This window comes from Nelumbo lutea, chromosome 1, assembly GCF_056320005.1.
Source record: "Nelumbo lutea isolate HS-2025 chromosome 1, American lotus-T2T, whole genome shotgun sequence".
NCBI lineage: Eukaryota > Viridiplantae > Streptophyta > Magnoliopsida > Proteales > Nelumbonaceae > Nelumbo > Nelumbo lutea.
In genome coordinates this window covers 42,550,536-42,577,335 of record NC_142684.1, presented here as the reverse complement: position 1 = coordinate 42,577,335, position 26,800 = coordinate 42,550,536, and the positions used below count along the sequence as shown (strand labels likewise).

Sequence of the window (26,800 nt, the reverse complement as noted above, 5' to 3'; positions counted from 1 at the left end):
CACCTAAAGTCAAAGATTTTTTGCTAGGAAGCCTTAAAATGATTACTAGCACAAGAGAGATGCTCCAGAGAAGAAGACCAAATCAATATTTGTCCCTTGATCAGTGATTTAAAAGGCGCGCCTAGGCGCACAGGCAAGACACATTTCAGGGTAGGCGCCTCACCCAGGTCCTAGGTGCAGCCCTTTCAAAAGGCGCACACCAGCTCAAGTGACGCTTTTTTGCTTTTTATGTGTCTAACGGCTGGGCCGAGGGCTTCGCCCCCTAGACCCCCGTGCCACACCCATCGAGGCAAGCCCAAGCAAGTGCACATTAGGTCTTAATCTTAGTTCTCACACAATTGTCTTACCCCCTATTTGGTAATTTTGTTCATTCATTCATCCTAATAAAATGTCTTCTTAAAAAGCAATTAAAACTATAAAATCATTATTTTTTTTTGTGTGAGAACTAAGAATTTAAGACCTGATGTGGACTTGTTTGGGCTTGCCTCGATGGACATAGTACAAAGGCGGCTCGTAGAATCAAGAATGTAATATGTTTTACATCACATTAGCTACTTTTAGTAATGCAATTGAGGAAAAAAGAGATTGGGGGTTTTATATGCTGGAAAATGTTTTATATATTTGATTTTATTTTTAAATTCTCATTTGAATATGCTTTACATGTTATATTTATGTATTTCAATATTAGATAATAGGTTTTTTTTAACTTTTATTTTAAAATTAAAGTTTATATTTCTACTAATATTATGTTTAATAATTTTTTTTGCATTTTTTTAATTTTTTGATTTTTTAGCCTTTTTTTTATTTTTGTGCCTTGCTTAAAAAGGCACGTGCCTCGCCTTGCACCTTGTGCTTTTAAAACACTGCCCTTGATGCATGTCTTCTGTTTCAAGGATGGTGAGAATGCAGATAATATTGTTATCTTGTTCCTTTGCAAAGCTAATGAAATCACATCTTTTTTTTTATAATTAAAAATAAAAATTCATAAAAAGGAAAAAATGATACAAACTAGGAGGGTGATAAGATATTACCAAACAACAGCAACAAAAACAAAAACATACCTATCTTCAAATATCCAAATTACATATTTGAAATCCACCCCCTCCCAAAGCTATCACCAGAATCAACACACCTGGCCTTAGACAACTCAGAGAGAGAAAGACTCAACCAAACTGTGATATAAAAACCAGCAAACACCATCAGCTTGTCCCACTTCCAACCTTGACTGCAAAAAGGTCTCTCTTCCTTAGTCTAGCCCACGCACCATAACCCGAAAATTCTACTAAAGTTCTTAACCTTTCCCCCCTCCCCCCAACTCATTTGCGGACTCTACAACAACCCCCCATCACTCTACTAAAGTTCTTAACCTTTCTCCCAAACCACACCCCTTCACTAAGTTCTATCGATTTGTTATAATCTTCCCGATTTCCATTTGTTTGTCCACCAGTCAATCAATACCCACTGTCCCCTTCTTAGAGTTACTATCCTTTGAAATCTCAACTCCATTCCCCCCTAACTCCCCCCCCCCCTCCTCTTCTTCCTCAATCTGATCTTGTGTAACCACAATTTTTTCAAAACCCATGTTCTTTCACCTTTCCCCACTCCATCAACAACAACATCCTCCACCCCAGCTTTGTTTTCTTCTCGTTCCTTCTCTTTTGTAAACTTTTTCTCATCCCCCCCCCCAAGCAAGACTTCAACGTTTTGATTAGATGAGACTAAAACGAATTCTTCTTGACCAAGCGTAACTCCACAGTAGTTGCTTCTGTCAGTGCAGTTTGAACAAGAGAGAGAAGGAAATGCACACATTGTGGGAGAAAAGGACACAGTTGACTTTTGTTATGATTTGCATGGCCCACCATCTACATGGGCTAATCATGTAGCTGTTGGTGGTGGTGAAGCCAATGATACTCAACCAGTTGATCCAACATCTTCTATAGTCACAACTACTTCTGGGAAGGAGATGATGAGTATTCCAAGAGAGGAGTATGAGAGATTCCTTCAAGCCACTTCACATCAGAATACTTCCACCCTTGCTCATTCAGTTATAGCTTGCCTAACATCCAAACCTTCACCCTGGATAATTGACTCTGGAGCCTCTGATCACATGACTAGGACTCTAGGTGTGTTTTCCTCCCTTTCTCCAACCTCCACATCAAATAGTGTTACCCTTGCCAATGGATCTACTTCCCCCATTTACGGTGTTGGTAATGTTAACACAACATCTCTTTCTTGGTCTTCTGTTTTATACGTTCCCAAGTTTCCTTTTAATCTTATGTCTGTTAGTAAACTAACCAAATCCCTTAATTGTTCTATCATATTTTACCCTTCCTCTTGTGTTTTTCAGGATCTAACGACGGGGAAGAAGATTGGTGGAGGGCATGAAGCTGGCAGATTGTATTACCTTGACGGTGGTGGTTCTACAATTGCACTTCAAACCTCTTTGACTCCTCTTCAATGGCATTGTAAAGTCGACCATCCATCTCTTAAAGCTCTCAAGCTTCTTGTTCCATCATTGAGTCATATGTCATCTATGCAGTGTGAGTCATGTCAGTATGAGAAACACCATCGGGTTTCCTTCAGTCCTAGAATTGATAGTCGTATGTTGAGTCTTTTTGATTTAGTTCATTAAGATGTTTGGGGTCTGTAGAGAACACTGATCTGGGCCCCACAGCTACGGTCCCACTGTGTTTGTAGGGTAGAAGATGTTCTAGTCTGCCTAGGGTTAGCTATTGGTCATTTAATTGTTTCAGTTGTTATTTATTTTAGTCTTATTTTTGCTCTATTTGTTATGTAAAGACTAAGGGCAGATCTGTCCTTTCCATGTAATGAGCATAACCTATAAATATTAATTAAAGTGGCGGCGACAGAACATCAAGCTTCTGCTCCTCCTTTCAACCCTTGTGTTCTACTGCTTCTCCTCCCTCTCCCTCTTCTTTCCTCTTATCTTCCTTCTTATCTTCGATCCTGAAATCCATTAGGGTTCAAGACTGATAATAGTCCTGAACTTCTACTTGGTATCAGAGCTAGGGCTTCTCATGTGAGTCTAGTCCAGCCGACCACATGAGAACCATCTAAGGCTGGAAGCTGAGAAAGCAGAGTTCGTTGATTGGTTCTTGGAGATCTCCAAAGGATTAGCAGTTGTTTGAAGAAGTGCCACAGTTGCAGCGAGTTGGTGATCAGGAAGAATCAGAGAAGGCTAGGGTTCAGGTAACCTTGGTAGGCAACGATCTGCATCCTATTGTAAGTCTTTTATTTTCTGAGAGAAGTAACATCAGAGAAGATAGGTTGGACCTATCCAGCAAGGGTGGCCGAACCACTCTAGGGTTTTATCTCTCTATTCTCTAGGGTTTTGTCTTGTCCTTGCGGCAGACCCTAGTATTGGACTGAACCTTGTGATCTTATCCCTACGGCAAATCCTAATAGTTCAGTTTTAGGGTTTCAGCATATTAGATTGATCAGTTTAAGGTCTCAGATTGTTCTTCAAACTGTTTTTCAGTTTTCTTTTGGGGTTTCAAACACTTCTAAAGGGTTGAAAACAGTTCGGACTGTTGTTGTTGTGTGTGGTTGTTGTTTTCAGATCAGTTTTATACATATTTCATGCACATCTACTGTGAGTACAGATTGGTTCTATACTGATTTTGTGATTGTGGTTGGTAGTCCTAGTGTTTGTTTTGACTGTAATAACCCTAATTTTGAGACTTCTGGTTCTTGACCAAAATGGAGTTTAAAAATCAGGCAGAAGGCAGTTTTGGGAACAGCAATTATGGTGCTGGTTCTGAGATAGGTTTTCAGATTACAACCGTAAAGTTTGATGGATCAAACTATTTGGAATGGGCCCAATCAGCCATGATGGCTATTGGAGGAAGGGGCAAAGTAGGGTATCTTTTGGGAGATGTGGCAGAACCTTCCAAGGGAGACCCTATGTATACCAAGTGGGTCCAAGAAAACTACTTGGTTATGACATGGCTCTGTAATTCTATGCAGCCCCATATCAGCCGAAATTACTTATGGGCAAAGACAGCCAAGGAGATATGGAATGTGATGAAAGAGACTTACTCCCAACCCCTTAATGTTACCAGAGCATATGAGTTGAATTGTGAAGTGAATTCCCTTAAACAAGGAGAGAAACCGGTGTCGGTCTACTTCTCTACCTTGAAGTCCCTATGGCATGAGATTAATCACTTAGAGACTCTTGAGTGGGAGAGTACCAAAGATGCTCAGATACATAGAAAGCACATCGAGACAAACAGAGTGTTTGAGTTCCTGGTAGGACTGAATTCAGAATATGATATTGTGAGGCAGCAGATTTTGACAAGAGATAGTGTGACCCTCTCTCAGGCATACTCCTTAGTGCACAGTGAAGAGACCAGGAAGAAAGTCATGATGCAACCTCAGCCGCTTACACCTGCCTTGGTAGCTGTCAAACCCAAAACAGAGGGCGATTCAGAGAGGGACATAAAGAAGGAAGATAAAAGGGATGTGGTGTGTGAGCATTGCAAGAAACCTAAACACACAAAAGAAACATGTTAGAAGCTGCATCCACATTTGGTCCCAACAAAGTTGAGAAATAAAAGGGGTAATGCTCATGTGGCTATGACTACTGATTCAGCATCCTCATCTGGCACGAGAGGCACACCATTAGAGACCTTAGTTGTAGTTCGGGTTGCTCTAATACAATTGGAGAAGGAAGTTGGCAGTTCAGCTCAGTTACCGCAGTCATCATCAGCTCCGGCCACATCGGCCTTTGCACACTCAGGTACTCGAGCCTCAGCCTACCATGCCTCCGCTCCAGGCACTACTGAATCGTGTTGGGTAATAGATTCAGGTGCATCCGACCATATGACTAGCTTGCCCTCTTTGTTTACTACTTATTACTTATCTTCTGGTAGGGATAAAGTATCTATAGCTGATGGCTCTCTTGTCCCTATTTCTGGCAAGGGTGACATCAAACTGTCGGATACTATATCCTTGTCCTCTGTCTTGCATATTCTTAAACTAGATACTAACCTCCTTTCCGTTAGTAGTATTACCAAACATTTGAACTGCTCAGTAACTTTCTTTCCTGACCGATGTGTTTTTCAGGACCTAGAGACGAAGAAGGTGATTGGGACTGGCTGTGAGACGAATGTGATCTACCTACTCAGGGAGAGTTCTCGTCGGAAAGAGTCAGTGGATAAGAAGTTACTTGTTTCTCAGGTTGTGAGTCCGATTATTGGCATAACCGATTGGGTCATTTATCTTTTCGGTCCTTGAAGAGTCAGTTTCCTACTTTGTTTGAGTCTATTGAGTCATTTCAGTTGAAGTGTGAAAGTTGTGAGTTTGTTAAACATTGTAGAAACTCTTATTCATTGAGTAATAAAATGAGTAATAGTTCTTTTGATATTGTGCATATTGATGTTTGGGGGCCATATCACATTCCTTCTATGGGTGGGTACAGGTATTTTTTGTTATTTGTTGATGACCACACCCGGTTTTCTTGGGTTTATCTTATGTGATCACGAGATGAGGTGCCTGCCCTGACCCAAAACTTCCACCAAATGATCCTAACCCAGTTTGATGCCAGGATCAAAGTGCTTAGATCTAATAATGCAAAAGAAGACTTTGCTAATCCATTGGCATCATACCTCCTTAATCATGGGGTTATCCACCAGAGCACTTGCCCTCATACACCTCAGCAGAATGGGGTTGCAGAGAGGAAGAATAGGCACATCTTGGAGGTGGCTAGAAGTATTATGTTTACCTCCAATGTTCCTATTCGCTTCTGGGGTGATGCTATCCTTATGGCGGTATATCTTATTAATCGGATTCCTTCTCGGGTTCTTGATATGAAACCTCATTTTTCCCTTCTATACCCCAATGAGGAGTTGTTCACTATTCCCCTCAAGACATTTGGTTGTACCTGTTTTGTTCAACTTCTCGGTCCCCATCACTCCAAGTTTGAACCCAAGGCCTCCAAATGCATCTTTCTTGGTTATGCACAAACTCAAAAGGGTTATTATTGTTATGATCCTGTCTCAGGGAAGAAGTTTGTATCCATGGATGTCACTTTCTTTGAGGAGACACCCTACTATTCTCGGGTCTCTCCTCAGGGGGAGAGTAGTGAGCATGGAGATTTGGGTCCTTTTCTTCAGGGGGAGTGCAGTGAGGACAGGGTTAATACTTTTGGGGCTATTCCCTTACCTATTCCAGTTGGTGATGAGGGATGTAGTAGCGAGGGTGGTCAAAGGGATCTGGAGTTGAGAGTCTATCACAGGCGATGCAGGCAGGTTGATCCCGGTCATCAGCAGTCCCAACCAGCTCCAATCTCTTCTGCGGCTCCAAGTCCAGATATTACAGTCCCAGGACCCACAGAGACTCCTTCCATTGTTGCTACCTCACCCTCTGCAGATGACCTTGACCTTCCCATTGCCCTCCGTAAAGGAAAACGGCATTGCACCACATCTACAGTCCACTGCATCTCCCAGTTTTTGTCCTATGATCGCCTATCTCCCTCCTACAGGTCCTATCTCACCTTTGTTGCTGATGTCCCTATTCCGAGAACAGTGCAAGAAGCCCTATCAGTCCCGGAGTGGAGAGGTGCAATGCAAGTTGAAATGGATGCCTTGTTGAAAAATAATACATGGGAACTAGTTGACTTGCCCAAAGGAAAGAAACTAGTTGGATGCATGTGGGTATTTACTGTGAAGCACAATGCGGATGGTTCCATTGAGAGGTACAAAACTCGACTAGTTGCAAAAGAGTTCACTCAGACTTATGGTATAGATTACTTGGAGACATTTGCCCCGGAAGCCAAGATGACCACCATTCGGGTTCTATTAGCTCTTGTAGCAAGCTACAATTGGCCTTTGTACCAAATGGATGTTAAGAATGCCTTCCTAAATGGGGACTTGCAGGAAGAGGTTTACATGCAGTTGCTTCTTGGATTCTATGATACAGAGGCAGGTAAGAAGGTCTGTCAGCTCAATAAGGCATTGTATGGTTTGAAGCAGTCACCTAGAGCTTGGTTCGACAGATTCAGACTAGCCCTTGGGAAGTTCAGTTATGTACAGGCCCAATCAGATCATACAATGTTCATCAGGAGGGTGGAGTCGTCACTGACACTACTTGCAGTATATGTTGATGATATTGTGGTGACAAGAAATGACAACCATGAGATTGAGTCCCTCAAACAGCTCCTTCATCAAGAGTTTGAGGTGAAAGATCTGGGTACACTACGGTATTTTTTGGGTATTGAGGTTGCTAGATCTAAACAGGGGATCTTTGTCTCTCAGAGGAAATATGTTTTAGATCTCTTGGCTGAAACTAGAAAGCTAGGTGTCAAACCTGCAGATACACCCATTGAATAGAACCACAGGATTAGTGCAGAGAGTGGGGAGCTGCTTGAAGACAAAGTTATGTTCCAGCGGTTAGTGGGAAAGCTCCTATATCTATGCCTCACCCGGCCAAATATCAGTTATGTCGTTAGTGTTGTCAGTTAGTACATGCATTCTCCTAGAACCACGCACCTTCTAGCAGTAGAAATAATACTAGCATACTTGAAGAGATGACCGGGTAGAGGTATACTATTCAAGAACAATGACCACATGAAGGTGGAAGGTGTTGAGGATAATACCTGATGGGCTAATCTTGCACCTGCCCACAGTCCCTGGGTTTTTATAAAATGGCTTGGCCCAGGGACCACTTAATGTAAGTGTTGGGCCCATAGGGTCCATATGATGGACTCAAGGGGTTCATTGAGTTTTTCAGTGAATTCGGCTGGGCCTTGTTTTAGAGGCTGATCCGAACCCATGTGGCTGGTGTGTAGATCAATGCTTGGGTCCCACGCCATACAAAGAAGCCCAACTGGGCAGCAGATTGGAAAGTAATTAGACACTGAACACTTAATGGGCCAAAAGCCCATTTCGAGGTGGGCTGATATGATCACCCATCCATGGGGCGAATTTGAGATTAAAGTTAGTAAAAGGATTGGGCCTTTAGCCTTATCCACTCTTAGAGACCAAATTCAAATTAGATTTGAATCTGATAACCTCCTGATAAGATCAGGAGTAAGCTAACTCTATCTGCAGAAAGGATTAAGATTATCCCCTATCCAAATACTGATTTGGATTGGGATAACTCCTAAAAAGGAGGTTTCTTAATCAAGAAGAAAGGAGGAGATTTCGAACCACTTTGAAGAGGTATAGGATATCTCCTGCGAATTCAGATCAGATCTAATTGATACTCTCCAGAAATAACAGAAAAAGCAGTTCAGCCTTTTTCGTTTTGGAGATCTCCTCCTGCCGCCGCCATCTGCCATTGCAAGATTAGATCTTTGCAGAAAAGAAAGTCAAGAAATCTGTTCTTGACATCAGTCTTGCAAGAAAGACTGAAAAGGATTCAGTGTTTAGTACTTCCAGAGGATTCTTGTGAAGGATCCAGTGTGTAGGACGCACCCTGCTGGTTCTGTTCCATTCACAGTTGTGTCATCTTCAGCAGGAACGGATCTTGGAGCATTCTTTGGGCGTGAACACCAATTTTGGGAGATACTGCTTCTCCGGATCAGGTATATTCCTCCCATTTATCTTTTGGTACAGATCTGGTTTGATTATGGTTCAAGTAGGATCCTTGAATATTGTATTCTAAATTTAGGGAATATGATTCCCAGTTGGGAGAAGGTAGGAAATTTTTGAAATTCGCCCACCCATTCCGCAACCTTTATGGCGTCCATTAGATGGATCCTACCATTCTTTCAAGAGGCAGATCTATCCAAGTTGGGAATGACAAACATTTATTCCCAACTTGAGGGGGAGTGTAGAGAACACTGATGCGGGCCCCATAGCTACGGTCCCACTGTGTTCGTAGGGTAGAAGATGTTCTAGTTTGCCTAGGGTTAGCTATTGGTCATTTAGTTGTTTCAGTTGTATTTATTTCAGTCTTATTTTTGCTCTATTTGTTATGTAAAGACTAAGGGCAGATCTGTCCTTTCCATGTAATGAGCATAACCTATAAATATTAATTAAAGTGGCAGCGGCAGAACATCAAGCTTCTGCTCCTCCTTTCAACCCTTGTGCTCTACTACTTCTCCTCCCTCTCCCTCTTCCTCTTCTTTCCTCTTACCTTTCTTCTTATCTTCGATCCTGAAATCCATTAGGGTTCAAGACTGATAATAGTCCTGAACTTCTACTGGGTCCAATCAGAATTGAGTCTTATAATGGTTACAGATATTTTGTTATCTTTGTAGATGACTATTCAAGAATGACATGGCTTTATTTAATGAAAGAAAGAAGTGAATTATTTTCCATTTTCCAAAAGTGTCATGCTGAAGTTCTTACCCAATTTGGTGTTTCACTTAAAATTCTTCGTTCCGACAATGGCAGAGAGTATTTTCTTTCTTCATTTCAGCAATACTTGGAACAACATGGTATTATTCATCAGGCATCTTGTGCCCACACCCTCAACAAAATGGGGTGGCTGAGAGGAAGAACTGGCATCTACTTGAAACAACTCGGTCTCTTCTTCGTCATATGAATGTTCCTAAATGTTTCTGAAGTGATGCAGTACTTACTGCTTGTTTTCTCAATAATCGCATGCCCTCGTCCATTCTTGATGGTAGTTCTCCGTTCTCTATCTTATTTCCCACTTTGTCTCCATATCCCCTAATTGCCAGGATTTTTATGTGTGTGCTTTGTTCAGAATCTTGGTCCTAGTCTAGACAAGTTGGATGCTCACTCCATTAAATGTATCTTCCTTGGCTACTCTAGGACCCAAAAAGGGTATAAATGCTACAATCCTATTACTCGGAAATCCTTTGTTTGTCCTAATGTTACATTTTTTGAATCGGTGTCGTACTTCTCTGGTCCTGATATCCCTCCTCTTACAGAGGTTCCTCTTCCTCTTCCGGTTGATAATTCCATTCCAGTGGTTCCCATTATGCCTGAGCCTCCCCAATGCAGGAGCATACTGAAGACCACCAATCCGTCAAGTGTATACTCATCGACAGAGACCAGCACCTCCACCACCTTCTACTCCACTGGCTGATCCAGCTCCTTCCACACCTGAATTGCCTTATGATCTTAACCTTCCTACTGCATTGCGGAAAGATAAACGTAGTTGCACTTTACAATCCAATTATGTTTCTATATCTCACCTTTTCGCTTCCCATCGTGAGCTTATTACTTTTTTGTCCTCTGTATCCACACCTAAAGATGTTTGGGAGGCTCTTACCTTGCCAAGGTGGCAAAAAGCTATGGAAGAATAACTTTTTGCTCCTCATCACAATCATACATGGGAACTCACCAATCTTCCCCCAGGTAAGCATGTTGTTGGTTGTAAATGGGTGTATAGTATTAAGTATCTATCAGATGGGAGAATGGAATGCCTGAAAGCCCATTTAGTTGCAAAATGGGGTGGAATGAGACAATATCAAGTTGACCACTTAGTATTTAGCTATGACTCTGTGGCCAGGAAGATCTTGCTAGTAGTTTATGTTGACGACATAGTCATAATTGGGAGTGATAGAATTGGGATTGATAGATTGAAGACATTCCTACAAGATCACTTTCAGACAAAAGATCTTAGAAAGTTGAAGTATTCCCCAAGTATAAAAGTTGCTAGGTCAAAGCAAGGCATAAAACTCTGTCAGCAAAAATATGTTCTTGACCTATTGGAAGAAACAGGATTACTAGGTGCTAAACCAATTGAAACTCCCATGGAATTGAATGTAAAGTTGGGAAGTGACACAGGTGAATTGTTTGATAATCCTGGAAGGTATAGAAAGCTAGTGGGAAAACTGAATTATCTATCACTAGGCCTGGTATCTCATTTGCTGTCAGTATGGTAAGCCAGTTTACGTAGAATCCTCGAGTGCCTAACTGGGATGCAGTTCTCATCCAACCCAGTTTTTCATGAGAACTAAACACATAGAGATAGATTGCCATTTTGTAAGGGAAAAAGTCATCAATGTGTGATAAGCACAGAGCATGTGAGAACAGGTGATCAATGGGCAGATCTATTTACAAAAGGGTTGAGTTCGGGAAGAGTGAGCTATACATGTAACAAGCTGGGATTATATGATATATACTCTCCAACTTGAGGGAGAGTGTTAGAGTCGACTAAAGAGGGGTATTTTAGTCTTTTCCATCTTAGTAATGTGTTAGATGGTCAACTGGGTTAGACTCTTGGTCTTCTTAGTTCGACACTCTTCTCTTCTTCTTCTCTCCCTTCTCTCTTTTCTTTTTCTCTTCTCAGTTCGACTGGACAGTTTTCACAGATACATATAGTTTGGCTATGTCAGAAGGGGTTGGGATAGGGTACAATGGCTGCAGTCACCATTTGGGGCTATCTGGAAGTTGAAAATATATATACACATTTTTTGTGATTAATAACACACAAGTTACCAATCAGTAAGATTTTTTTTTTATATTTTTATAATAGAGACCATTACTTGGTGTAATGAGTGAAATCTTGGGCTGACAAGCATGAGGACATGAGCTATGAGGGTGGCCTCTTTGTGCAAAAAAATGCCAAAGCTTAGGACCATAACCAGTCTACCCATTCAAAGAACCCCGATAACTAGAACCAACATTGGGTATGGCCCTTTCTTTCTACCCTTATAACGTAAGTACTTTGTGGCTGCCATAACCGAACATTTTGGCACCTGCATTTTTTTTCCTTCTCTTCCCATTCTTTGCTCCAATTCTTTTCTAGTTTTGTATACTTCTACCAACCTGAAGCAAGTTGTAAGACAATAGCCTTAAAAGCTATGTTGATCATTGGGAGATTATTTAGAAAGTTTGATATCTTTATAGTCCATACCTCATATAGAATATCATCCTGAAAATTTGACAAGGACAAATAACAATAACTCACACCAGTAAATTTCCCTATCTTTTTTATAACCAATATTCAAGAAAAGCACTGTATTATGCATGAGGAATGACAAGAAAATATCTACCTAGATAGTGATGCTGGGTCCCAGTTAGGAGGGACTGCCTTCCTCACTTTGTCTTGGAGAACTAAAGGAGATGCCGTTAGGTGCAAATAGTACATGGAGATGAAGTAACCATCAAAAGCAAGATATTTATTGTCTGTGGCATCCTTCAACCAGGCTCCATTTAATTGAAAAATAGAATTAAAATAACCTGAAGGAATTTTTCCTTGTATGGAAGATTTCTGATTAAAAAACTCTGACATCTGCAATGAAGCAATATAAAGCCAAAAATATTAGAAAGTAGACTATGCATTTAAGTGTAGAACTCTAAATTTGCATCTACGATAAAATACAATAGATAGATTACAAAACAAAGGATAAATTGCACTTTCACCATTCTAAAGATATTCATAGTCAAGCAAGACAATAATTAATCTATGAAATAATATTTTATAAGCACTGCAGAGGTAAAGTGCCTTCAACTATAATAGCAGGTCATTTGAAAGCATCTGAAGTGGCTGAACTGAAAAGCTTATTGTTTTGTCTTTTATTTTCATTTTTTTATATTTTGTTAGAATAAGGCAATCAGATCTTTAATAGCTTTTGAAGTGGTTAAGTTTCAAAGATGAATGGTGGTAAATTAGTAACCCCACATGGTGGTAGGAGACATGGATGGAGTTGTAAAGGAAGCTGCTTAGCTTTACTATTTGTTGCATCTGATGAGTGCTAGGAAGACAGCTATCCGCCTCTCCTTTCTTTTTTTGTTTCATTTTTTTGTCTTGTAGTAAGTAGTGCATTATGCAAGCAATATATGATGTGAGCATTTGGAGGTGGTATTTTGGCTCCAGTTATGATGCTTTGATCTGTGGTTTAGTTTATTCTCTTAGTGTTCATTAGGGTTTTTAGCGGTTGTTTCTTTGCACATTATAACCTTCATGCTGAGGGTTTGCTGCCCTCTTGTGCCTCTTCCTTTAGTTTTTTCGTTTTTTTATCAGCAAAGAAAATTTATTAGTACAACAGATTGGAACTCCAACCACCCAATAGTACAAGAAGGATTATACCAGTGTCCAAAATTACAAAGAAAATTTCGTTTTTTTCATTTTTGCTCAAGTATTTGCCATCCCATTTGCAGTCCTTACCCAATTAAAGGTGATGTTTTAATTCCTTTGATAGGCTTTCTATCTCCCTGAAGGAATGCCTGTAGATCCGGTATTTGACAGCTAATTCTTGTCCAAGAGAGAACCAATTTTGAGTCCCCTTCAGCTTTCAGTGAACCTCAATTGCAAAAGCTACATTGCTTTGCAAATCTTAAACCTAGCAGCAAGGCCAACAGTTCAGCTTTCAGTGAATCTCCAACCCAATAGCTCCTGAGTATAAGGCCACCATTGCCTTTTTCTTTCATTTATATTATAGGCCCAGTAGGATCCAGTGACTGCAACAACTAAATTCCTGCCACTGGTTCAGGGGCTAAGGAGTCAGTTTCTTGGGCTATGAGAGAATCCCTATTGAAGGTAAGGAGGTCCCAAAACAAAGATCAGGTAGACAAGGAACAAGGAAAGATCTATGGCCTTTGGCAATTGACCAAATAACAGAAACAATATTATTGGCTTCCAGAGAGAAACTGACATTCCATTAGGATGCAAGTTTAGATAATCAAATAGTGGATGTCCCTTAAAAGACTGTTATCCATACATCTATTACTTATCTGTCCTGAAAAAGCAAACACTGGGGGTAGGTTTAATCTTTTTTTTTTTTTTAAATGGCTTGTGGGGCAAGTTTCTTCCTTTGGAAGCTTCTTTTGAAGAACAATTTTAGGACCTTGTAAGGCTCTTTTGGAGAACAATTTTGGTTAATGAACAAAGAAAGCTTCTCTGCAGAATTTGGTGTGATTGCCAAGTTGGGGGTGTGATTGCCAAGGGCTTTTAGCCTACTTCCATTTCTTTTTTCACACACACATATATATTAATGTATATCAATATATATTAATGCATATATTAATATTATATATATTGGCGAAATAATATATTATATCATACATCTTCTAATATATTACATGATATAGAATAAAATTCAGTTTATTTGATTTTTCCGGTTAATAGAATTTGTACTCCTAAAAACCAAAATTTTTGGTCTGGTTTTAACCAAACAATGCTCACACCTAATTGTATGAAAGGCCTCAACCATCTCTTTTGGAGATGGCACATGAAGTACTGGAGCAAGATCAACATGAGAGATATGATACCTATGATGCAACTGGGGATATCACCAAGAAGGTATAAGTTGAAGGGACAGATTTTCATGGTAAGATCAATCCTCGATCTTTTTCCAATTGGCTTGCCACCTTAGAAAGGAATTTTGGTTGAGTTCGAATCTTCTCCTCACACCAACCTCACAACACATCCCAGCTGCACATTGAGAACATCTTTTGTACTAGTGTATTTTATTCATGGGAGATGTTCCCAATACATGGTTGGTGTGAGATGTGCTCTATGAGGAGTAAATCCCAATTCATTTTGATTGGTATGATATGTTAGATGAAAGGAGGGTTAAGTTTGTTGTCATGAAGCTTGTTGGACAACCCTAAAAGTGTTGTGCACTAGTATAGAGAATGATTTAAGAGATGTTGAACAACCATCCACTATCTATTGGAAGGAGATGAAGCTAAAGTTAAAATGGAAGTCTTTTCCTTATGATAATCAAGACAATCTCTTTGATAAACTCAACAGTTTAAAGCAAGGAAGCACGTCGCTTGTGGAGTATATAAAGAAATTTGAAGAGAGAAAGTTTGGTGTAGAGGAATTGAAGATCCACGCCAACTTTCACATTTGGACTGAGGGTTAAATAACCAGATGGTTGTTCATCGCTTCTATGATGTGAAGCCTTCCAATAGCCTTGAAGATTGAGAAGTGCATGTGACAACCTCATATTAAAAAATTTCCTTCTCAAACTGGAGAGACAACGGCTAGAAGACCTGTTGACATGTCTAAAACCATGCGGCCATCACCACCATATGGCACCACTAATCGGCCAAACGGATCTAAACTTAATGATCCATATCATCCTAAAGGAAATCCACATATGGTATACCTCAACCAAAGGGAGATAAGAGGCCAATCTGTTTTAGTTTCCAAGAACATGGCCATATGGCTTATAAGTGTCCTACAAGGAAGGCTTTGAATGTGCTTATTGAGCAACATGAAGAGAGGTTTGAACCACAAAGCCCATGATCCATAAAATTACGAGTATGACTCACCCAAGGAGGATGATTTTGGAAACTATGATGGTGCTGATTATGATAAAAATGCTTCCCTTGTAAATGTGGTGAGATGAATACTTTCTACTCCATAGAAAGAGGAGGATTAGAGACGTACTACTATTTTTCAAACTTTGGTTAGTTGTGGAAGTCAAGCTAAAAAGCTTACTATTGATACTGGTAGCTGCATGAAATATGGTGTTTGAAGCAACTATTGAGCACTTGAGGTTGCCAATGGAATCACATCCTCACCCATACAAAGTTGCTTGGATTGACAACACTTCCCTTCCGATAACTAAATGGTGCTTGGTTTCTTCTTCCATTCATCAGTATTCAGATTCTATTTGGTGTGATGTTATTCCCATGAATGCTACCCACATTTTACTTGAACGATCTTGGCTATATGATCGTGATGTGTGGAAAGCTAAACACTTTTGACTTTATGTTTAATAACCAACAAGTTATTTTTAAGGCTAATGTCAACAGAACAAATTAGAAATGATGATAAAAAGACATCCAAGCGTGCTACTAAATCAAAGAAAGCCTTACACATGATCACCAAGAAGTTGGAGGTAGAAAGCAAAGACAGAGGGGTTATATATGGTAATAGTAGCCAAAGAAGTAGAGAAAACAGCACATGTACCACTTGCAGATGCACGTCAAGAAATGGACATGTTCCTGTCAGATTTTTCAGATGTAGCACCAGAACAATTCCTAATGAGTTGCTACCAATGCGCAACATCCAGCATGCTACTGATTTTGTCCCAGGCTCCCAAATTCCCAACTTGAAAAGTAAGTTGAAGAGTTGTCCAAAGGTTTCATCTGAGAAAGCTTTAGTCCATGTGCAGTTCCAACACTTTTTTTTTTTTGAAGAATAAAATGAAAATTCCTTAAAATAAAAGGTAAAATACAGCAGATGGTGATAAGAAATCACCAAAAGCAAGAAACACCCTCAAGAAACCCAAAAAAGGCCCAAGAATACCACACCTTGCAAACATAAAAATTACCCAATCAGATCCAAATAAAGATCATGGGTCAGACCCAATACAAAATCCTCATTAAAACAAGGACCATCACCCTTCTCTAAACAAAAACAAGAACCCTTCCAGATGCCCAAATCAGTCTTCATCTGTGAGTGCATCCTCTTGGTTTGAGTATTCCCCGTCCCATTCCTTTACTCCCTTTCAGATGCACTTTGTTTTTCATTTTCTCTTCCTCTTTTTTTCTTTCAAATTCTTCGAAAGGCCTCCTAGCAACTATTTTTTGGATAGTCACCTCACCTGAAACTTCATCAACAACATCATTATCCTGCCTTAGCCATATCGGACCAGATTCAAGGTCAACATCATTCACCTTGTTTTCCTGTTGTTCCTTCAATGAAAGGGGGGGCCATAGACTGAGCTTGCACTATTACCTCCCTATGATCAGTACCAATTGTCCCAATTACCTCTCACCCTTATCCTTCTGTACACCCATTTATATTCATTTTGTAGATCCTGCCCCTACCAAGCCGAGTTTTAGTCTTGAAAAGATCTTCGTCACATGAACGATATTGTGAGTTCTCATATTATGTTATTTCTTGCTGATTATCCCACCAAACTGATCCTCCTCTTCCATTTTGCTCCCTCAACACAAATCAACACTCAACCTTCCAATCACAACCTCCTCAATTTGTAGGCCATCTTCGACCTGACTTAGAACCCGTCCACCAGAAGACTCACCATCATCTAAGTCTTACTTTCCTACAGCCTTACCGCCATCATCGTCTTCAATTTTTGGCTCCAGCCTTACCCAAATCAACACCCAACATTTCCTCCAGCTTCTCTATTTCAGTAGAGTCTAGCTCTTCTAAACTCGGAAAATCTCAAATCGCAACTGTCCACTAAGAGCGTCATACTCATAGCCCCTAACTCAGAGTGAACACAAATCCCATTAGATCCCCTACTGACCTAAGAATAACATCCGGCATCACCAGTCACGGGAGAAAACAGATAGTCGTTGAAAATCTCTTTTGTACCATCTATAATCCTCTTCTTGTCACATTTGTCAAACCTGGTGATCACCCATACCCATCTCTCTTCCTCTCATTTTCTAATCTCAACCGAGACATTCATTCTTATCGCTCCCTTTTTTTTTCAAATTTGCTTTTTTAGGCCTTAGAAACTTCCTCACCTCTTCCCTTGCCTTGCTCTATGTTAACTTGAAGAAGTGTTGTATCATGGTGCCTAGTGTTGTATTTCTTGGCCCTGTTGTTTCGGCTAATGATGTGAAGACTGATCTAGACAAGGTGAAGGCCATAGTTGAAACAGAGAATTAAGGCATTACAGGAAACCCATGGAAAGGCATGAGCTGTTACCTCTTCTAACAAAGTATTACATCAAGTTAAAAAAGGAAAAAACAGAAATAAAATTACAGTGCAGCCCAAAATAAATGTTCCCTTGAAGCCCCTTGCTTAGCTAACCCATCCGCTAAGGTATTTGCTGATCTTCCCACCCAAAGAGAGGTAACAGTCATGCTTCTTGTGAGCCAATTGACTTTACTCAATAAGTCTTTGTATTGCCACATAGCTGAACCTGGATCTGTCAGCCATCCCACAACAATTTGGGAGTCTCCTTCAATTGCCAAATTCTGAACTCCTAATTGTTCTACAATCTGAATACCTTATACAGCCGCTAAAATCTCAGCTCTATTAGAGTCTCTTATTCCCACAGGGCCTGAAAACAAGGCTAAGATGTTGCCGTCCTTATCTCTCAGCACTCCTCCTATCCTCGATGGGCCTGGATTTTCTTGGCTGCTACCATCAAAATTCAGCTTTACCCAACCTTCAGAAAGAGGCACCCACACTGCAGATTCCCTGTCCTTCCTCGTATGACTATTAGCCAGCACTATCCAGTTTCTCCAAATATCATCAAAAGAAAATGTATGAAAGAAGTCCACAGTTCTCCACCAATGGATGGCCCTAGTCAAGATACAATCCTCTACAGCCTGAATGCTTTTTTTCCTTTTCTTTGAATAACCTTGCATTCCTTTCTTCCTAGATTGTTCACAAGGCAGCTGCTCTAATACATCTCCACATAGTTTTTCCTTTTTTTGTAGGCCACACAAAAAAGAAAGGATCAGACAGCTGACTTAAGTCTGTGGTCAGATTTCACCTACACCCAGACAAAACAAAAATCCAACTCCAAATAGCAACAGAAAAGGAACAAGATACAAGCAAGTGGGAGCAAACCTCACCACTAGCCCTGCAAAGTACACACCAGTTAGGGGACAAACACACGAAAGGCCTTTTCTTCTGCAAGCAGTCCAAGGTATTGATCTTTCTATAAAACACCTACCAGTAGAAAATAATAATTTTAGGTGGAACAGGTCTAGACAATATCTCCTTGGTCGGAAAACCCAACTGTCCCGTGGAAGAGCAAAGGGCCTTAAAAAAGGAAGCACACGTGAAGTAACCCTTTGGATGAAGGGACCATAATCTCACATCCAATCTAAGAGGGTCCAAAAAACACTGCCAAGAAGAGACAACCGGTCTGAAACACTACTAAGTTCATTATTCCTCAAGCCTCTACGAAAACCAAAGTCCCAACTTAAGGATGAGGGTGAGGCATGTGTTGGGAGAAAATGAGAGAGAGCTTTTTCCTTGTAAAGGGAAACGGAATACAGAGACGGGAACCGGCCCTTAAGGGCAAAAGTACCCACCCAAGTGTCTTCTCAAAATAAAGCAAAGTTACCAGAGTTGACATCGTACCTGACAAAATTGAGAAATTGAGGGAGGATACTCTAGATTGCTTTCCACGGAGTTGCCAACGTAGCTCGACATGATACACCAGCATCCCATCCATTTTCCAATCTGCCATGTATACTAACTATCACTTCATGCCACAACCTCTCCCTTTCTAATGGGCCACCTCCACAACCATTTTCCTAAGAGAGCTTTATTCTTGAGAACTAGCCTTCCTAATCCCAGGCCACCCTCCTCTTTACTCCTACAAACTATTTCCCAGTTAATTAAATGATCTTTCTTTTCCTCCCTTGTCTCCCAAAGAAAATTTCTCATTAATCTCTCCAACTTCTTAGCCTCCCTAATAGGAACCGAAAAGTAGAGAAAAAATAGACTGGTAGGTTTGCTAGGGTGGCTTTCAATAAGGTCACTCTTTTTCCAAGAAGCTAATTTTTTCTCAAACTTTTCCAAAACTGGGGTCCAAAAACTGCTCTCCTTTGGGTTAGCCCCTAGAGAGAGACCTAGGTACTGCAAGGGACAAGAAGAAATGGGACAACCTAAACAATCTGCCATAAACTCAAGAACCCTATCACTCATATTAACACCTACCACACAACTCTTATCTAGGTTTATCTTCAGATTGAAGACATTCTTAAAGTGTTGTAGCAAGGCTCTGAGATTCCTCACTTCTCGCCTATCACCCCCTTCACAAAAGATTATAATGTCATCAACAAACTATAGGTGGGTCACCCGTACATTGTTCCTTCCTACCCTCCAACCTCTCACTGCCTCTTCCCTATCTACCTTAGAAATTAATCTACTGAAGACATCTGCAACTAAGGTGAAAAGAAAAGGGGAGAGGGGGTCACCTTGTCTAAGGCCTCTACAAGCTGGGAAAAAATCTTTGACCACCCCATTAACCAAGACTGAGTAATGGCAGGAGCTAATACAGCCCTTTACCCAATTGCACCATCTATCTCTAAATCCACAACACCCAAAGACCTCTAGTAAAATGCACCAATCCACAAGATCATAGGCCTTTTCTAAATCCAACTTACAAGCAAAACCTTGATTCCCCGACATTCTCATGTCCTCCATACACTCATTTGCTATTAAGATCTGATCCGCTATTTGCCTTCCTTGCACGAAAGCACCTTGTGCTTGACTACTGATGGAGGGCAGCACTACTCAAATTCTCATAGAAAGCACTTTAGCCAAGATTTTATATATACTTGTCACTAGGCTAATCGGCCTAAAATCCTTAGGGTCCTTTGCATCTATCTTCTTTGTGATTAGGGCTAAGAAGGTAGCATTAACTCCAAGGCTTACCTTATTCTTGTCTACAAATTCTTTAAACACCCCAACAAGGTCTTCTTTAACCACATCCCAACAGTTCCGATAGAAAGCCATGGTGAAGCCATCTAGACCAAGTGCTTTGGATCTACCCATTGAAAACACCGCTTGTCTGATCTCCTCTTCACTAAAACCCCTTTCTAACCAGTTTACTTATTCTTCAAGCACCTAGTCCAATCCAAACCTTCCAATCTTGGCCTAATATTCAACGGTTTCCTAGATTGATTTGAAATGATCCACAAACCATTTGGCTATCTCATCTTGGTTTGTGACTTCCTCCCCATTCACCTCTAAACTTAGCCACAAAATTTTTCCTTCTCCTCCTATTAGCCAATGCATGGAAGAACTTTGTATTTCCATCCCCTTCCTTAATCCATTTGTGTCTTGACTTTTGCCTCCAAGAAATTTCCTCTCTCAGAGGGACTTCTTCCAATTCCCTCTTTAGGTTTCTTCTCAAAACCCTTTCTTGCTCACTCATAATCCTTTGGGCTTTTTTGGAATCTAGTTCCTCAATCCTAAACACCAAGTTAATTTTTTGCTCCTCTACCCTTCCAAAGTGCTCCCTATTCCACTCCTTGATTTTGGATCTCAATCTTTTCATCTTTTTGGGGAATCTCACTCCCTTCCACTTCACCCCTCTCAAATCTTCTCTCCACCATTCCCCAACCAAGTGCGCCAAATCTGGGTGAGTTAACCACATATTCTCAAATCTAAAAGGTCATGGACCAGAGCCTAGTATTTCAGGACTTAACTAGATAAGGCAGTGATCAGAAGTGACTCTAGGTAAAGCTCTAGCTATCAAATTCCTCCAATGGTTCTCCCACTCTTCATTAAAGAGGAATCTATCTAATTTCGAACAAAGGGGGCTTTCTTGGAAATTAGACCATGTAAAATTGGCTTGTAAGAGGGGTAAATCCTTTAGGCCACAAGTATTAATGAATTCATTGAACTTTCTTGTGCTGGTTGTAATTGTTCTTTGGGGGTTGTTAGATTCATTATAAAAACTAATTACATTGAAATCCCCCCCCCACACCATGGACCATCCCATAGGCCTCATATACCATACAACTCTTCCCACATCTCATTCCTTTCTCTGCAAGTGTTTGGCTCATAGACATTGGTTAGAACCCAGGTGAAATCGTCCCCACATTCTTGAACTTTAAAGACACAAAAAATCTCCCTATGAAAACCTCCACTAATTCTACAACATCCTCCCTCCATAAGGTAACTAGACCTCCAACGACTCCCCAAGAAGGAGCCAAAGTCCAACACTATGTCTGGTTTCTCTCTTCTTAGTAAGTCTTTAATTGCCCTTCTCTTTCTTTCACTCCCCAAACCTCTCACGTTCCAGTTGATGATTTTCATTGAAAAACTTCTTTCAAAAAACCCTTCCCAAAAGACTCCACCTTACAGTAAAATCTTTCTTCTTTCCCCTCTACCACTGAATTCGTTATCACCCTCAATATCTGAAATTAATCTCTCAACTTCTGATCTCTTTTTCTTTTTCCTTTTCGTATTACCCTCGGTCTTCCTAGTTGATGCACTATCTTTGACCACCTCCCCCCCCACCCCAAATTAGAGCTTCTGTAGCAGTCCTTCTTCTGAGGAGTTACCGCTCACTCCCTGTGATCTAATCCCTCCTCCTTCTCTTTATACTCTAGCAATGCACATATCTACTCCCATATCTTCTCTAGTTCCTCCTCCTGTCTCTCTTTATGTGCCACTTCTCCCTCTCTTAGCTCACTCTCGGAGTTTCTTTGGGTAAAGAAAGTGCACCATGCCTGGCTGCAAGGAACATGTTAGCCAACACGTATCATATAAATAAAATAGAAACAAACGTAAAACCAAAAACATCAACAAAAGTGAGCTATCGAAGCTCTACAGCTTATGCAAATTTCTTGGACCAGTCCCAACCATTCCATCTTGTCATGAAAATCAATGTATGGATCTTAATTTATCTAAACTTCATATCGAATTCATTCTTCATCTGAAATATATATTGTATAGCATCTGGATACTTCAAAATGCACTTTCAATCACAGTAATGTTCATCAGGCTACTGTAGCCCACCCAAATAGTTCGACTAAGGCTGAGTTGAGATGAGTTCAGTAGGCTTTGGACTTGGATTTTGGTGACAAGAGGTCCCAGATATTTCTTATCAATCGGTTGGAATTAGGCTCGTGTCATTTTGACAAATGAAGAATTCGAGTACTGTTGTTATTTACTTGATGTTGCATCACATAATGTCCACAAGTTCAGTTAGACATAGTGACAACAACGGACAATCAAGTTAGATTTTAAATCCACTTCTACATCCTTACTACTTCAGTCTGTCAAACGATCAAATAATTTTTTTTTTCAGTCACAGATCCCATCTCTTCTAATGAGCAAACGCCTAACAAAAACAACTTATTCAAATCAAAACAAAAAACAGAAATAAACTCATCACCTGATTGAGCTCAAGCACATCAGACATGAAGCGAATTCTGTCCCCTTTATCACACTTGATATCATTGGAGACCCCAGGAATCGTCACCCCTCCAGGAATCACAATGTCCCTCCTATTCTTCTCATCCAACACAACCAACCTTCCATCAGGAAACCCCTTGGCATACTGCAACCTGAAATCATTCGTCAAATCGAAGCCCAACCCTAACGACTTAAAGGCTCTGACCTCAATCGGCTCCTCCATCAGCCCCCCACCAAAGAGAACAACCCCAGAACAAAGATTCTGGTGAAGAAGAAGAAGAAGAAGAAGAAGAAGAAGAAAGACTGACTAAACCCTATAAAAGGCGATCAAGCAAGGGATTCGCTTAGGGAAGGTTTGAGAGTGGAATAAGATTTCTTCCTTCAGGAGTGTGGCCTAGTGTTGACTCCAGCAGAAGCCATTTACGACTGAAAACAGAGGATTTTAAAAACCAGAGGAGGCATGGAAATCGATTAGAATGAATTTAAAAAAGAAAGGCATATCGTCTGTTTACACAAGAATTGACGTAAACATCTCCGCAACCTAAAGCGACACTCTTTCCCTTCTCCTGTTCAAATAAGCAGACTCCTCGATGGTGGACTGTTGGTTCTTTGGCTTCTTCGAAGACTCGCGCGGATGGAGGCCGGAGATTAGAGACGGTCAGACGGATATCATGACCGCGTCAAATATCAAAATGTGACGCAGTGGCGTGGGACCCAATAGTAGGTTGTTTCCTTCTGGTGGGGTTCGCTTTAAAGAGCTGATTGTGGGGAAGGGAGACCAGAGAAGTTTGATTTCGTTTTTGCTACAACAGTATCATGGCGCCGAGCTAAAACTAAAACCGAGAACCATTGGCCATAGATCTACTGCACTACATCGAGATCGAGGGCTTCGATTTCATTGTTTCCGCGTATTTCTATGAGACAGTCGTAGCAAATGTAGTTTGGAAAACTTTCGGTCAACGTGGATTACCTTCCAAAGCCTCCGTCTTATGTGCATTAAATTGAAGGGGAAATCTATCGAACTAGTGTCTACACGTAGACTAAAACTTTCCTAATGTTTAAAAAATCCTTAAAGTATCCTTATGTTTTGTAACATTGATCACTCTGCCCCCTATCGTCACCTTCCGTCCACACGTGATTATAATGTGGCTGTTGTAAATTTTGTAAAACCCAATTTTGCCCTTTGTTAACCAACGACAATTAAAAAAGGAAATTTTTGCAAGTCTAACAAAGATGATTGGAACTATATTTGCCCAATTTTGCCCTTTGTTAATCAGAGGCGACCTTTCGTCCTCTTATCTCTGCTTATTCGTTTGTTCTGTTTCAAAGAGTCTAGTCATTTTGACGAGTCTTATATGAATTCTAGACATTTTTCTCACCTACTTTTGTTTGGTTGTAATGCAAATAAATTTGCATTGATGCAAAACTATGGCAGTGCAAATGATTTGAGTCTAAATTCTGACCTACTTTTGTTTTAAATTTTAACTTATTTTATTTGATTGTAGTACAAATGAATTAAATTAAGGCATGAAACAGAATAAAGTAAAATCCAAAACAAAATTAAATAAGAATTTACATTTTTTGCATTTATACTAGTGCAAATAAAATTGCACTGCAACCAAACACAGCCTAAATGAATGATTCTCCCTTTTACTAAAAATAAAAACAGGGAATAAGAATGTGAACATAATGGTATGACTAATATGATATACCATAATGTAAATGACAAGATATGGGAAAGCCAACTTGTTAGTCTGAGAGATGACAAAATAGAACTCATTGCATTGGTCAATCATTGGTGATAATTTTGAAAGAGTTTTGCTTTGATAAAATGCTTTCAAACCCAAAGAAAGACGAAGGAGAAAGCCTTTCACAAACACAAATTGAAAATTTTCAGGTTTTGAATCTTTCTGTTATCGTGGGATGGGATGGGTCTACATCTGGCTTCGGAAGCTTTCAAGAAGGTTGAGGGTTTTCATTTTAACTATGATAGATCAAATACAGGTTTTATTTGTGTTTAGGGAGTCAAGGTGTCATCTTCAAATCATAATAGAGATGTGTGACTGCAATTCACAGCAGGTAGAGAGTGGGTAGAAAATCCTAATTTATTACGACCCTTAAAATATTCAACTGACTCCTTTGTCTTCTCCCCCATATCTTCATAGCCAAATCCCGTGAACCGCTCATACCCATTTTTTTTCTTTTCTACCTTTATAATTTGTATGCTATGTTTTCTAGTGACCAAACTAGGAACTCACCAAAGGGTAAGGGTAGGGTTTCCACATGCTTTATTTGCTAATTTATCCCTAGAAAACGGTTTAATTGGAAGATTGGTTTTCTTCCACTCTTTGTTTTCCAACGTCAAGTTTGACGTCCTTTATGGCCTTCATTTGGGGCCTTCAAAGTTTTGAATGCAGGTTTAGGCTTTAATAGTTGAACCGAGTTTTCACCCCTAGACCCTGATTCAAGATGCAAAATCAAAGTGCGTTTCAGCTTGGATCCCAAACTCAATGTTTTTTCTGTTGTGATTCATCTCTAAATAGACTATGGGTTCTAGCATGAATTTAAGGTATGGTTTTGAAATTTTCTATGAGATTTGGAGGGTTTTGATTTAGTTTTGCTATTGCCACACTGTCAAAGGTATGGTGATATCAATTGTCAGAAAACCTAAGGATACTTTAAGAAATTTTATAAATAGTAAGTGAAGTTTGTTTCTATTTCCTAAAACTTAGAGGTAGTTTAAGAGACTTCCCCGAAATTGAACTATAGAAGGTAGTTGGAAAAGTGTTGAGAAGCTTATGCTGCATGGCACGCTATCATGGGTATGGGGAAAAGTGTAATTGCATCCAATAATCTTTTGACCAAAAAGACAAAAAGGGTTTTAATGGGTTGACGTGTCATAGGGAAGAAATTAAGCTATTGGGGTCCAATAGCCAAAATATGCTCAAGTAGTTGTAGTAGGGCTGTAAATGAATTGGATTCAGATTAATTAATTTGCACTTAATTATAAAATCTCTGGATCCAAAATTTCTAAATCCGCATCGGCATCTGATTAACATATTGGATTCAGTTCTAGAATCATCTTAGTGTTTAAAATGATGACATTTTATAAAAAAAAAAAAAAAAAAACTTAATTATTTTTAATTTAAATATGTATAATAAATGTATATAAATATAAAATATTAAATTTGTCAATTACAAACTTTATATAATTATACTTTTTTTTTTTTTTGATGAATTCAGAAATTTCAATTTGAATTGTACCATGACTGGCTTAGAGGATGTAAATGGATCAAGTTGACGAATAAACCCACATTGACCCGATCTTACAGATTAGGGTGGATGCGAGGTCCATTGATCTTACCTTGGAGAGCCTACAATTTATGTGGGTTTGACCCCACTCTTCCATCTCTGGAGGGATGTTGAATGACTAACTCAGTTATTGGATCATCAGTATAGCATTGGAATATTTGTATATAAAGACTTAATTGAGTGTTGGGACATGGCAAGAGGGGTTAATTATTTGATACCCATTTTCATTTAATTAGTTTGGGACCCTAACCCATTTTTAATCATTGACATCCCACGGTGATCCTTTTATGTGCATTGGAAGGTTAGAAGTGGTACTAATTCTAAAGTAAATAAGAGTTTTTATGAAAGGGTTATTTTATCAAGTTTAATAGAATCTTTTTTTAGTCATTTATTAAAACACCCTTTTATTTTCATGGATTTTTTAAAGCATACCCTATAGTTTGAGTTTTGTTAAAATACCCTATAATTTGCAACCAATTTACTTAATCAACCTTCCATTAGATGGAAATGGAAAAATGATAGTTTTAACCTTAACATCCACTAATTCAAACAAATTTAATATACAACAAATAAAAATGGATTTTTTATTATTGTCGCTAGTAAAACACAGGCAACCATCTAGTAAAATTTGTTGTTTGTTTGAAGAAGGAAGGCATACCATTGTTACAAAGAACCCTGGATGTCATTATTCTCTCCTCTTCATTCTATTGAAGCCAAACATTTTTGATAGATTCAAAAATAAAAAATCGTTTCTTTCTAGAAACTTGATATGATGTTTTAG

General features: G+C 39.7%; 1 protein-coding gene across 2 annotated transcripts in view; it reads right to left on the bottom strand.

The window, feature by feature from the left end:
• Window positions 1-23,367, bottom strand: part of LOC148874413 (MACPF domain-containing protein At4g24290-like) — a 33,866-nt gene extending 10,499 nt beyond the window's left edge. Inside the window, exons 1-2 of one of the 2 annotated variants that reach the window (XM_088965562.1) lie at window positions 22,688-23,367; window positions 11,936-12,174 (exon numbers count right to left, since the gene is read on the bottom strand). In XM_088965562.1, the coding sequence (XP_088821688.1) occupies window positions 11,936-12,174; window positions 22,688-22,930 (482 nt within the window). In that variant the 5' untranslated portion in view covers window positions 22,931-23,367. Of the gene's footprint in view, window positions 1-11,935; window positions 12,175-15,807; window positions 16,022-22,687 lie in introns of those variants that run through there. The other variant, XM_088965563.1, reaches the window with a different exon arrangement.
• Window positions 23,368-26,800: the final 3,433 nt, after the last annotated feature.